Here is a 14,567-nt window from a genome sequence, read left to right as displayed (position 1 = left end):
AGATGCCATCGTTTCTGTCCTCACTTCCGCTGGAAGGTCTCCAGCAGTTCCCTCCTAAGCACAGGGCCGGGGACTGACTCGGCACCATGCCCCCAAAGGACACTAGTTCAGCCTCTAGCTCAGCCTGTCTGCTGAGAGCAAACCCACCTCTTTCGCGGGAGCTTAATTTTCGCAATGTAGCTCAGGCAGTAGTTGATTAAATCTTGGATCAGGGCCTCCCCCAGGTGACCCTGAATGTTCTAGACAAAGGAAAGACGGGTTACTTGATTCAGAGACAGGCCATTTTCAAAATTACTTTCTCGCAAACCCGGGTCTTCAGCCACTACCGCTGAGGGTCACGAGGCTGGTGTGGCGGCCGGGGTGACACACCCACGCTGCCTTTTTCCTTCTTTCCCGTATAAGCAAACCCTGAGGGGCTTTAATTAAAGCATGTTCTGTCTCATTACTCAAGATTTTTGTACTCATTACCTTTCAAATGCTTCATGGAAGGCCCAAAGAGTACACTACTGCTGCTTTTATCCAATTAAAATATCTACAGACGCTGACAGAGAACACTGTTGTTCCACTCTGGCCTTCTCTTATGTCTGAACAGACGATCTTATTACAAAGAGCTACACGGTGCCTCCAAAAATGCTTGTAGCAAGGGAGCCTGCCTTACTCTGTGCTATCACTAATGAAAATATTCGATTAGCTATCCTTAAAAAAACAATTACGAAAATTCAGTTAACCGTTTGGAATATGCGAGTCGCATGGTTCAACATGCAAGATACAAAAAACACGGGGTGGAGATTCATTCCTTCCCTGTGCCTCACCTCCCAGGTACATCTCCCCAGAAGCACTCAACATCAAATATCCTTTTAGAAAACATTTTAACAGTAGCATGTAGTTGTTTGCATATTCAAGAACGTACCTGTTTACACAAGAGTTTCCCATCTTTGTATGCTACCAGGCCATTTTCTGGAAACACATAATCATATTTTTCAACCACTGCAACCGAAACAAAAGAAAACAGCACGTGATGAACTGAAGGCTGTGTTTCTATTTCCCTTTTTTTTTTTTTAATGTTTATTTATTGAGAGAGAGCACTCGAATGCACAGGGGAGGGGCAGAGAGAGAATCCCAAGCAGGCTCCATGCTGTCAGTACAGAGCCCGAAGATGGGCTCAAACTCACCAACAGTGAGATCATGACCTGAGCTGAAGCTAAGAGTCGGATGCTCAACTGACTGAGCCACTCCCACTTTTTTTTTTTTTTTTTTTACTTAAAGTAGGGTTCATGGCCAGCGTGGAGCCCAACATGGGACTTGAACTCACAACCCTGAGATCAAGACCTGAGCTGAGATCGAGTCGCACGCTTAACTGACTGAGCCAGCCAGGCACTCCTCTATTTCTTAACACGCATCACCAATAAGATTGCTGAACTCTAGTAAGGACTGTAAAAGAATACCTCGTCGTCACAGATTGGGCGAGTGGGGAAAGAGCTCCTCAAGTTTTTTTTTTTTTAGAAGACTCTCAATTACAAACGCAAAAGACAGTGGCCAGGCTAGAGACTGCACACGTGGTGGGCCCTCTCACATCTCTGCCTTCAGCCCCCTCTTATGTACACGGGAAGATGGGCGTCCGTGACAGCCCTCAAGCCTCACTGTGGATCTGCATCACTGGGGTGGCAATGGAAATGCGCAGATTCCCAGGATCTGCTCACATTTATTTATTGACAGTTTATTTGAGAAAGAGAGAGAAAGAAAGAGACAGAGAGTACATGCACGCGCTAGGCAGAGAGAGAGGGAGAAAGAGAATCAGTCCCAAGCAGGCTCTATGCTGACAGTGGAGCTTGATCCTATGAAGATCCCGTGAGAGGATGAGCTGAGCCGAAATCAAGAGTTGGGCACTCAACTGACTGAGCCACGCAGGTGCCCCTGTTCTCGGGATTTCTGATCACGAATATGCAGGGGCGAGGCTAAAATCAGATTGTTTTTTAAAAAAAGGTCTTTGGGTGATTCTTACAAGCAGTCAGATTTGGAGACCACTCATGCAAATCTAAATGGGCTCTCAAACTTCAGGTGCTTGTTAAAGTGCGGATTCCTGCGTACCATGAGTTGGGTGGGGCCCTCACATCTGTATTTTACCAAGTTCCCCAGTGATTCTGATACGGCTGGACCGTCAACTTTCTCCAGCTTGTGGATGTTTTGATTCTGTTGCTTTGACTTACAGTCTTTGAAATATACAGACAGGGCCCAACCCTGACACAAAACCTCTTCGAGCCTGTGGTTTAAAATCTGGCCAGAGGCAGAAAGGGCCATCAGGGCCAGGTAACAGGATTTCTGGGGCTTAATGTGCCCCTGTTAAATTGTTTACAGGCTTTCTAAGTAAGGCATCTACAGGAAAAATTAAGTATAAGCAGAACAGGGTTTTAAAGAGAACGCACAGATTATACTTACAGTGACTGAGCCTGTAAATATAGCTTACACAGATGCTGACTGTAAGATATTACAGCCAAAATGCTCGTTCTCAACCGGGGATGATTTTGCCCCCTCGACGACATTTGGCAATGTCTGGAGACATTTCTGGTTGTCACACTGGGGGTGGAGGGGCTACTGGCATTAAGCGGGTGAAGGCCCAGATGCTGCTGAACACCCTACAATGCACAGGACAGCCCTCGACAAGAGAGAAGGACCTGGCCCAAATGTCAACAGTGTCCAAAAGATGATCGATTCATCTAGCTCTCCATCCTCTATTTCTTACAGTCCAGGCACCCTAGAGACACGGGCTGCAAGATGAATAATCCATAGTCCTAGTCTTCAAGAAAAACAGACAAGCAGCCAGTTTCCAACAAGCATGGAGTGTGGCGCTAGGGGGGCTATGCATGAGGCCATCCGGGGGGAGCAGCTGAAATACGATTCCCAGGCCCCACGGACCTCATAGTCTCCAGTGAAGGGGCCAATAAGTATGCCCGGCTTCCTGGGGTCCTGTGCTAGAGAGTCTGGTTCAAAAGAAGGGGAGCAGCCTGGGTGACTCATGAATAGGGAACTCTGGGAAACACCGTGTTAGGGCAACAGACGGCCCCCACACCCAGAGGGCACCTCAACACCCGGGTGAGAAGGACAGTCAGGAGACAGGGTCTGAGCAGAGCTGGGAGAGTGGACGCGGACAACATAAGCATTCTGGGCAATGACACAGACACTGGAAGTTCTGGGGAAACGCCCCACGCGTCTGAGTACCAAGAGGTCCACCACCGACTCCAGAAATTTACTCATGGGATTAAAAACAGGAAAGAGAAAGCAGAGAGAATGATCCCCCCAACAAGGAATCATGTGGGGAGGAGGCCTCGGGCCGGTGACACTTAACAGCGACAGGCCCTAACTGCCTCCTAAGAAGTTAATCTTCTACCAAATGCAATCAGCAATGTCGACATTACCGTCACTTCCCAGCTGCTCCTGCACTTTCACAAAGTCGGACCCGCCCACCACTCCAATCTTGATCTTCCGTCTCAGGTTTTGGAGAAAGCCGTCCATTTCCTTGGTGATTTTCTACGTTTCAAGAAGGAAAATAAAAAGTCGTGAGCGGTAAAGTGATCAGGAGACGAAACCTGGAGGGACACAATCCTTACGTTCATACAAACCAATTCAGGCTCTAGGTCTGTAGACGAGTCCAAGTACATCAGCTTTTCACCAGAAAAAACCTGTTAACGTTTACTTATTTCTACCTAAAACACACAAGTAACACATAAACAGCCGGTGTGTGCTGTTCTGGCTAGTCCTCTCTGCATTTCTAGGCTTGTTTGTATGCAGAAAAATAAATAGGTCTTGTTTTTGGAAACACGAGTAGACTCATTCTAAGTCCTGTGCAATGACTCGCTTTTTCAGCCTTAAGTGGTGATTTTTCCAAACCAATGGACACGGACTAGCGCACTTCCTACAAATGTTACCCTGCGCTCTACTTACGAATGTAGGTGACTGATTTTAACGAAAATAACACAACACAATTAAAGAGGACGTTGAGAATTGATTTGTTATAACTACACAAAACCAAAGCAAAAACAAAAGCCATGAGAGTAAAATCACTAGATTTTTTTAGTCTCTCCTAAAAGAAAAGCTCCTATGTATAAACAGTGGTCACAACAGTATAATTTTATGCTGGTTAAAATCCAAACTGTGCACTAATTCAAAAGAAATTAGAAAGTCACATGAAAAGACATCTCTGTTAAGACAAATCACAATTAAGTTTTAAAAGTAATGTTGTTAGGGGCTCCTGGATGGCTCAGTTGGTTAAGCTTCTAACTTTGGCTCAGGTCATGATCTCGTACTTTGTGAGTTCGAGCCCCGCATCAGGCTCTGTGCTGACAGCTCAGAGTCTGGAGCCCGCTTTGGATTCTGTGTCTCCTCTCTCTGCCCCTCCCCTACTTGTGTTCTGTCTCTATCAAAAATAAATAAATGCAAAAAAATAAAATAAAAAAGTTATTTTGTTATTTTTTGTCAATCTGAATTGTACATTCACATGGGTATTTTTATTTTTATTTTTTTAAAATAAACTCTGCCCCCAACATGGGGCTAGAACTCATGACCCCGAGATTAAGAGTTGCCAGGCACCCCTCACAGGAGTGAGCCAGTGAGGCGCCCCTGACAGTTCTATCTTTAGAAATGAAGTTACCAGAAATTAAAAACAAAAATAAAAATGACTTAAATTCAGTACATAAACATCTGGAATTCCATCTTCTCTTTTTCTTAAAAACAAAACAAAACAAACTGGTTTAGAGTAATCCACACATAGGACTAACCAAATTGCACAGAGGGCTTGTAACAGAGTCTTTTCTGTATCTTCAGGGGAATCTTGATGTGTCACACACAATGTAGAACTGCACTGGTGGCCTTTGTGAGTCAGTGACTGTGAAAATGGGTCCTAGACCCACCCCCCCACCCCCCACCCCGGGCCAACTGGCTTACTCTCACCTGAGGTCAGAATGGCAGAAGTGGGGGAAGACTCCCTGGATTGCAAAATACTAAAAATGCAATACTTCTGGGCGCCTCAGTGGTTCAGTCGGTTAAGTGTCCGACTTCGGTTCAGATCGTGATCTCGGGGTTCGTGGGTTCGAGCCCCGTGTTGGGCTTTGTGCTGACAGCTCGGAGCCTGGAATCTGCTTCAGGTTCTGTGCCTCCCTTTCTCTCTGCCCCTCCCCAGCTCATGCTCTGTCTCTGTCTCTCAAAAATAAATAAATGTTAAAATAAATTTTAAAAAAATGCAATACTTCCATCTTCAAACAGAAGCCCGAAGCTGCAATTTATGTGATCTTAACCCCTGTGCACAGTGATGAGCTCCAAGGCACTGTGGCCATCAGACATGTGTCTGCAATGTGAATGGGTTGTAGAAGACACCCTTTCACTTCCAAGTGGCAGCAAATATTTTTTTGACAGGAAATAAGACCCAGCTGCTTGTGACCACAACAGGCATCTCAATTACCCATTGTAGGAGACATCTTTAGAGCAAAATAATCACACACCAAAGTTGTTGTGATGTTCCCAAATAACTCTTGTGTTGACAATTACAAGGAATTCTTTATAAATCACCCTGGACAAAATAAACAGAGAAAGATTCAAAAGCTTGAGATTAAGGTCAAAGACTGTTAAAAATTCACCTTCTGACTACTAGGTATTTATTCAAGGGATACAGGTGTGCTGTTTCGAAGGGACACACGCACCCCAATGTTTACAGCAGCACTATCAACAATAGCCAAAGTATGGAAAGAGCCCAAACGTCCATCGATGGATGAATGGATAAAAAAGATGTGGTATATTTATACGATGGAGTATTACTCGGCAATCAAAAAGAATGGTATCTTGCTATTTGCAACTACGTGGATGGAACTGGAGGCTATTATGCTAAGTGAAATTAGTCAGAGAAAGACAAATATCATATGACTTCACTCATACGAGGACTTTAAGATACACAACAGATGAATATAAGGGAAGGGAAGCAAAAATAATATAAAAACAGGGAGGGGGACAAAACAGAAGAGACTCTTAAAAATGGAGAACAAAGAGAGGGTTGCTGGAGGGGCTGTGGGAGGGGGGGAGGGGCTAAATGGCTAAGGGGCATGAAGGGATCTACTCCCGAAATCATTGTTGCACTACATGGTAACTAACTTGGATGTAAATTAAAAAAGAAAAATTAAAAAAGAAAAATAAATAAAAATTAATAAAAAAAAATTCACCTTCTGAAAAAACCAACTATGAGAGACTTTTTTTGGGGACAAGAAAGGAAAACCGACGGCAGCAAAGAAGACTCAGCAAAATAGGGCGCAGCGGCCAGCACCGACCCGCTGCCTAGTTCTGCAAGGTACGACAGCAACACAGCGATATCCATTCATTTGTGTAGTGCCTGTGGCCACCACAACACAGTCGATTAGTTGTGACAGAGACCACATCGCCTGCACAGTCTCAACGAGTTATTTACCATCTGGCCTTGTGCAGAAAAACATTTGCCAACTGCTGGACTGGGGCATTACATAAGATGAGGGAACTGGTGATAATTTTCCCAGGTGTGACGATGGCCCCTGTGGTCACCACAGATGTCCTCAAGAGATGCAGGATGAAAAATTTAGTGGTGAAGCACCATGATGACTATGGCTTAAGGAGTGGTACAGCGCGGAATAAACAAGTAGAAAGACAGTTAATGTCAATCAGTGTTGAATTTAAGTGGTGGGGATATGGCTGTATACTAGTTTTTCAGTGGTTCTGGTGCCTGAATGTTTTCTAACACACAGCTGGGAAACAACTGTTTCCCATTCAGGCTTGTGCCTCCCTTCTTTTCACAGACTTTTATTCTGAGTCTCAACTGTTTTTGTTTTTATGTTTAGTTCTTTTTTTCAAATAAAAAAAAATTATTTATTTAGAGAGAGACAGTGTGAGTGGGGGAGGGGCAGAGAGAGAGGGAGAGGAGAGAGAACCCCAAGCAGGCTCTCCACTGTCAGTACAGAGCCCGATGCAGGGCTCGAACTCATGACACCGTGAGATCATGACCTGAGCTGAAACCGAGAGTTAGATGCTTACCGACTGAGCCACCCAGGTGCCCCTCAACTGTTTTTAGATGGTGTGGCAGTCCTTAGGAAAGTATTCACCCCAAGAAGATTCTACTTAAACAGTGATATGTGCAAGGCTCTGGACTCCATTCAAACTAGATTTTACCTGTTTGCATCATACCGTCCTTTAGCAGCTGCAAGATAACCTATTCTGCTTCCGGATTGTAATGTGCTTATCAGTGTTGGAGAATATGTGTATTGAGGAAGGGAAAGGTTGTATAATGAATAGATCTGTTGGTAAAGTATATTTGTTTTTACCTGGAGCACCCAGCACACAGAAACAATTTTCTTTTAAATTAAGACTTTTTTTTTCAGTGTTAAAATTGTTTGCTGCCAAGAATATCATATTTCAGGTATTTTAAGGGAATACGTTGTGGGTTTCTTTGCTATTTCATACTGCACGCTTATCTATCCTGATTCCTTCTGGGAGTCAGAAGCACCTTCTGGAATGGCAGAACCAGGAGCCAGAACAGCATCCGTCTTACAGCAATGGCAGAAAATGGGAAACTTAGCAAAGAACAATGCCCAGTAGACCAGAAACTTGTACCAGATTTGCTGTGACAAATCGAGATCATGGTTTCACTGAATCTCAGTTTCCTTTATTTAAAATGGTAACAAAAATTATCCTATTTGGAGGGTGCCTGGGTGACTCAGTCAGTTGGGTGTCTGACTTGATTTCAGCTCATATCAGGATCCCAGAGTCGTGGGATCAAGCCCCCATCAGGTTCCACACTGAGCAGGGAGCCTGCTTAAGATTCGTTCTCTTTCCCTCTGCCCCTCTCCCTGGCTCATGCTCTTTCTCAAAAAAAAGAAAAAAAAAATCCTACTTGGGTAAAAGAGGGAGACGGCTTGAGAGGGAGAAGGTTCTAAAAAGGTTTGGAATGTGAACCATAGACCATTACAGCCAATGGGCCAAATGGAGCAGCTGTTTGTTTTCATAACAAATCAGTAAAGTTTTATTGGAACCGAATGAAGCGGGTCTACCTGTCGTCTATGGCTGCTTTTGCATTAGAATTGATTAGTTACTACAGACCACATGGCTGTCAAAGACAAAAATTCTTGCTATCTGACCCTTTAGGAACAATGAAATGCTGACTCTGGCTCTGGACCAGCAAGAACTTGTAGCTGTCCACAAGTGCAGGCTGGTTGCTGAATCTGTGTCAAAAGGAGCCTTTGAAGAACAAGGCAGTTGAGTATCACCACTAGATCCACTGAACCTGCGGGCCAGAAAGGCAAACTGATCTAAAACCACATGCATTTAATGTGGAAATGTGGAGCACACCATTGCCACCACTCAGCCCAAATCAAGAAGGTAGGGATACAATGTGAAGATAGTGAGGTCACTTCAGTGACCAGTCTGTGCAAGGAGGAGGTCAGAGTGAGCTTCACCACAAACGCAGACCTTAACTGAAACCTATCCATGCCTGTAGCAGCAAAATCAGGAAGTGGGAAGCAAGCTTCCGGGAGTCCAAGGAGGCTCTCAGGAGGCAGTCTGCAAAAATCTGGGCCTCCTTGATCACTTCTACTGGAGAAGGGGGTGGAGAGGGGAGGGGTGCTAGCGGCTACTATTTATTATTACTGAACCCAGCCTATCGTAGCCAAGATACTTCAGTGAATTTGTTCGATTTCATTCGAGCCTCACCAACACCATATGGAACTGGGAATGCCCCCATTTAAAACCACTCGGGTTGGGGGGGCGTTATGGGAGGAGCCAAGATGGCGGAACAGCATGTAAGTTTTTTTGTGTCTTGCATCCATGAAACACAGCCAGATCAACACTAAACTATCCTGCACAACTCGAAAACCGATTTGAGGATTAATACAACACCCTGCACAACCTGAACCACAGAACTCAGCAGAGAGAAACTTCATTTTCAATTTTTATTAAAAATATTTTTCGTTAATTTTTTCTACTGTATTTTTTACTTCTGTGTAATTTTTTTTCTAATTCTATTTTACTTTCATCATTTCATTTTATTCCATTTCAGTGTATTCATTTTTTTCAAATTTTCAAACGATTTCCTTTTTTTTCTTTCCCCTTTTTCTTCTAATCTATCAAGTACAATTCAATACCCAGACCAAAACACACCTAGGATCTAGCATCATTTATTTGATTTTTGTGTGTGTTGTTTTTAATTTTAATTTTTTTAATTTAGTTTTTTTAACCTCATTAATTCCCTTTCTCCCTTCAAAATGAGGAAACAATGGAATTCACCCCAGAAGAAAGAGCAGGAAGAAACGACAGCCAGGGAATTAACCAACACAGATACAAGCAAGATGTCTGAACCAGAATTTAGAATCACGATCATAAGAATACTACCTGGAGTCGAAAATAGTTTAGAATCACTTTCTGTGGAGATAAAAGAAGTAAAAGCTAGTCAGGATGAAATAAAAAATGTTGTAACTGAGGTAGCTGCAATCTCGAATGGATCCAGGGCGGCAGGATGCATGAGGCGGAAAAGCGACAGACTAAGGCAAAAGAGCAAGGTTTAAGGATTAGAGAAATCAGTGACTCATTTAAAAGGAACAACATCAAAATATAGGGGTCCCAGAAGATGAAGAGAGAGAAAAAGGGGTAGAAGGGTTATGTGAGCAAATCATAGCAGAAAAGTTTCCTAACCTGGGGAAAGACACAGACATCAAAATCCAGGAAGCACAGAGAACCCCCATTAGTTTCAACAAAAACCAACCATCAACAAGGCATATCATAGTCAAATTCACAAAATACTCAGGCAAGGAAGAATCATGAAAGAAGCAAGGGAAAAAAAAAGTCCCTAATCTACAAGGGAGGACAGATCAGGTTTGCAGCAGACCTATGCACAGAAACTTGGCAGGCCAGAAAGGGGTGGCAGGATAAATTCAATGTACTTAATCAGAAAAATATGCAGCCAAGAATTCTTTATTCAGCAAAGCTGTCATTCAAAATATAAAGAGAGATAAACAGTTTCCCAGACAAACAAAAATTAAAGGAGTTTGTGACTACTAAATGAGCCCTCCGAGAAATTTTAAGGGCGACTCTGTGAGGGGAGAAAAGACAAACAAAACAAAACAAACCCTAAAAAAAATACATAAAGACCAAAAGCAACAAAGACTAGAAAAGACCAGAGAACACCACCAGAAACTCCAACTCTACAGGCAACATAATAGCAATAAATTCCTATCTTTCAGTACTGACTCTAAATGTCAATGGACTCAATGCTCCAATCAAAAGACATAGGGCAAAAGAATGGATAAGAAAACAAGATCCATCTATATGCTGTTTACAAGAGACACACTTCAGACCTAAAGACACCTTCAGATTCAAAGTAAGGGGATGGAGAACCATCTATCATGCTACTGGTTGACAAAAGAAAGCCAGAGTAGCCATACTTATATCAAACAATCTAGACTTTAAAATAAAGACTGTAACAAGAGATGAAGAAAGGTATTATATCATAATTTAAGGGGTCTACCCACCAAGAAGACCTAACAATTGTAAACACTTATGCTCCAAATGTGAGAGGACCCAAATACATAAATCAATTAGTCACAAATATAAAGAAATTCATAGATAATAATACCATAATAGTAGGGGACTTCAACACCCCACTTACAACAATGGAAAGATCATCTAATCAGAAAATCAACGAGGAAACAATGGCTTTGAAGGACACAATGAATCAGATGGACTTAACAGATATATTCAGAACATTTCATCCTAAAGCAGCAGAATATACAATCTTCTTCAGTGCACATGGAATGTTCTCCAGAATAGATCACATACTGGGACAAAATCAGCCCTCAACAATTACAAAAAGATCGAGATCATACTGTGCATATTTTCAGACCACAACGCTATGAAACTCGAAATCAACCACAAGAAAAAACTTGGAAAGGTAACAAACACTTGGAGACTGAATAACATCCTATTAAAGAATGAATGGGCTAACCAGGAAGTCAAAGAGGAAATTAAAAAGTACATGGAAGCCAATGAAACTGATAACACCACACCCCAAAACATCTGGGACACAGCAAAGACAGTCATAAGAAGAAAGTATATAGCAATCCAGGCCTCCCTAAAGAAGGAAGAAAGGTCTCAGATAGACAACCTAACCTTACACCTTAAAGAGCTGGAAAAACAGCAAATAAAACCCAAAACCAGCAGAAGACAGAAAATCATAAAGATTAGAGCAGAAATTAATGCTACTGAAACCAAAAAACAAAACAAAACAAAAAACAGATCAATGAAATCAGAAGCTGGTTCTTTGTAAGAATTAACAAAATTGATAAAACACTAGCCAATTTGATCAAAAAGAAAAAGGACACAAATAAATAAAATCAAGAATGAAAGAGGAGAGATCACAACCAACACAGCAGAAATAAATAAGAAAATATTATGAGCAATTATACACCAATAAAATGGGCAATCTGGAAGAAATGGACAAATTCCTAGAAACATATAAACTACCAAAGTTGAAACAGGAAGAAATAGAAAATTTGAACAGACCCATAATCAGTAAAGAAATCGAATTAGTAATCAAAAATCTCCCCAAAAACAAGAGTCCAGGGCCAGATGGCTTTCCAAGGGACTTCTACCAAACATTTAAGGAAGAGTTAACACCTACTCTCTTGAAGCTGTTCCGAAAAATAGGAATGGAAGTTAAACTTCTAAACTCTTTCTATGAAACCAGCATTACCTTGATTCCAAAACCAATTCCAACAATACATTAAAAAAAGTATCCACCACGAGCAAGTAGGATTTATACCTGGGATGCAGGGCTGGTTCCATATCTGTAAAACAATCAATGTGATTCATCACATCAGTAAAACAAAGGATAAGAATCACATGATCCTCTCACCAGATGCAGAGAAAACATTTGAAAAAATACAGCATTTTTTCTTGATAAAAACCCTCAAGAAAGCAGGGCTAGAAGGACCGTACCTCGAGATCATAAAAGCCATATATGAAAGACCCAATGCTAATATCATCCTCAACGGGGAAAAAGTGAGAGCTTTCCCCCTAAGGTCAGGAACAAGACAGGGATGTCCATTCTCGCCACTGTTATTCAACACAGTATTGGAAGTCTTCGCCTCAGCAATCAGACAACACAAAGACATAAAAGGCATCCAAATCAGCCAAACTTTCACTCTTCACAGATGACATGATACTCTATATGGAAAATCCAAAAGATTCCACCAAAAAACTGCTAGAACTGATTCATGAATTCAGCAAAGTGGCAGGATAGAAAATCAATTCCCAGAAATTGGTTGCATTCCTATACACCAACAATGAAGCAACAGAAAGAGAAATCAAGGAATTGATCTCATTTATAATTGCCACCCAAAACCATAAAATACCTAGGAATAAATCTAACCTAAGAGGTGAAAAATCTATACACTGAAAACTACAGAAAGCTTATGAAAGAAATTGAAAAAGACACACACACACAAGAAAAAATATTCCATGCTCCTGGAGAGGAAAAATAAATATTGTTGAAATGTCAATACTACCCAAAGCAATCTACAGATTCAATGCAATCCCTATCAAAATAACACCAGTATTCTTCACAGAGCTAGAATAATCCTAAAATTTGTATGGAACCAGAAAAGACCCCAAAAAGCCAAAGCAATCTTGAAAAAGAAAACCAAAGCAGGAGGCATCACAATCCTGGACTTCAGGCTGTATTACAAAGCTGTCATCATCAAGACAGTATGGTACTGGCACAAGAACAAACACTCAGATCAATGGAACAGAATAGAGAACCCAGAAAAGGACCCACAAACGTATGGTCAACTCATCTTTGACAAAGCAGGAAAGGATATCCGATGGAATAAAGACAGTCTCTTCAGCAAATGGTGCTGGGAAAACTGGACAGCGACATGCAGAAGAATGAACCTGGACCACTTTCTTATACCAGACACAAAAATAAACTCAAACTGGATGAAAGACCTAAATGTAAGACAGGAAGCCATCAAACTCCTCGAGGAGAAAGCAGGCAACAACCTCTTTGACCTTGGCCGCAGCAACTTCTTAACACGTCTCCGGAGGCAAGGGAAACAAAAACAAAAATGAACTACCGGGACCTCATCAAAATGAAAAGCTTCTGCACAGCGAAGGAAACAATCAGCAAAACTAAAAGGCAACCGACGGAATGGGAGAAGATATTTGCAAATGACAAATCAGATAAAGGGTTAGTATCCAAAATCTATAAAGAAGTTATCAAAGTCAACACCCAAAAAACAAAGAATCCAGGGAAGAAATGGGCAAAAGACATGAATAGACACTTCTCCAAAGAAGACAGCTAGATGGCCAACCGACACATGAAAAAATGCTGAACGTCACTCATCATCCGGGAAATGCAAATCAAAACCACAATGAGATACCACCTGACACCTGTCAGAATGGCTCACATTAACAACTCAGGCAACAACAGATGTTGGCGAGGATGTGGAGAAAGAGGATCTCTTTTTCATTGCTGGTGGGAATGCAAGCTGTTGCCGCCACTCTGGAAAACAGTATGGAGGCTCCTCAAAAAATTAAAAATAGAATTATCTTACGACCAAGCCATTGCACTACTAAGTATTTATCCAAGAAATAAAGGGATGCTGTTTCGAAGGGGCACATGCACCCCAATGTTTACAGCAGCACTATCAACAATAGCCAAAGTATGGAAAGAGCCCAAATGTCCATCGATGGATGAATGGATAAAGAAGATGTGGCATATATATACAATGGAGTATTACTCGTCAATCAAAAAGAATGAAATCTTGTCATTTGCCACTACGTGGATGGAACTTGAGGGTATTATGCTAAGCGGAAAAGCAAAATTTGACAGTCAGAAAAGACAAATATCATATGACTTCATTCATATGAGGACTTAAGACACAGAAGTGATAAACACAAGGGAAGGGGAGGGATGTGGGATTTCGGGAACATGGAGGGGGACAAAACATAAAAGACTCTTCAATATGGAGAACAAACAGAGGGTTACTGGAGGGGTTGTGGCAGGGGGATGGGCTAAATAGGTAAGGGCATTAAGGAATCTACTCCTGAAATCATTGTTGCACTATATGCTAACTTGGATGTAAATTAAAAATTAACAAATAAAAAACAAACAAAAACAAACAAAAAAACCACTCAGGGGTTCAGTGATTTGCTCTAGGTCAGACAGCTGTCAACAGAGTGAAGTTGAGACTCTATTAGGTCTGTTTGACCTGGAAACCTATGTTTTTCCTATTAGGATGCAAGATGCAGCTCATAGGTGACAGGACTGAGGAGGGAACATAGCTGGTAAGAGGGCTGAGTTGGGGTTCAAATTCAGGGCATGCGGTGAGAGTCCAAAACTGCGTTTTCCAACCCCATACACTTTGTTTGCTTTCAAGGGTTTTCAGCCCGTCTCATCTCTCCGAGCACCCTGAGGTCTTGGGGATGTGTTTCGAGTTTCCGTTTCACCCCTGGAAGGCACCCAGAACGGAGTTCAGCCTTGCCGAGGAGGTAGGCGGCCCTCAGCCGCCCCT

The 14,567-nt window shown here is 42.1% G+C and overlaps 1 protein-coding gene across 2 annotated transcripts in view; it reads right to left on the bottom strand.

Moving 5' to 3' along the window:
- PMM2 (phosphomannomutase 2) overlaps positions 1 to 14,567 on the bottom strand; it is a 30,505-nt gene that overhangs the window by 15,708 nt on the left and 230 nt on the right. For both annotated transcript variants that reach the window (XM_019468545.2, XM_019468544.2), the window contains exons 2-4: positions 3,414 to 3,525; positions 911 to 987; positions 148 to 239 (exon numbers count right to left, since the gene is read on the bottom strand). In XM_019468545.2, the coding sequence (XP_019324090.1) occupies positions 148 to 239; positions 911 to 987; positions 3,414 to 3,525 (281 nt within the window). The remainder of the gene's footprint in view (positions 1 to 147; positions 240 to 910; positions 988 to 3,413; positions 3,526 to 14,567) is intronic.

Source organism: Panthera pardus, unplaced genomic scaffold, assembly GCF_024362965.1.
Source record: "Panthera pardus isolate Hobbes unplaced genomic scaffold, ASM2436296v1 HiC_scaffold_5, whole genome shotgun sequence".
NCBI classification, from domain to species: domain Eukaryota; kingdom Metazoa; phylum Chordata; class Mammalia; order Carnivora; family Felidae; genus Panthera; species Panthera pardus.
This window is presented reverse-complemented; position numbering and strand designations above follow the sequence as displayed.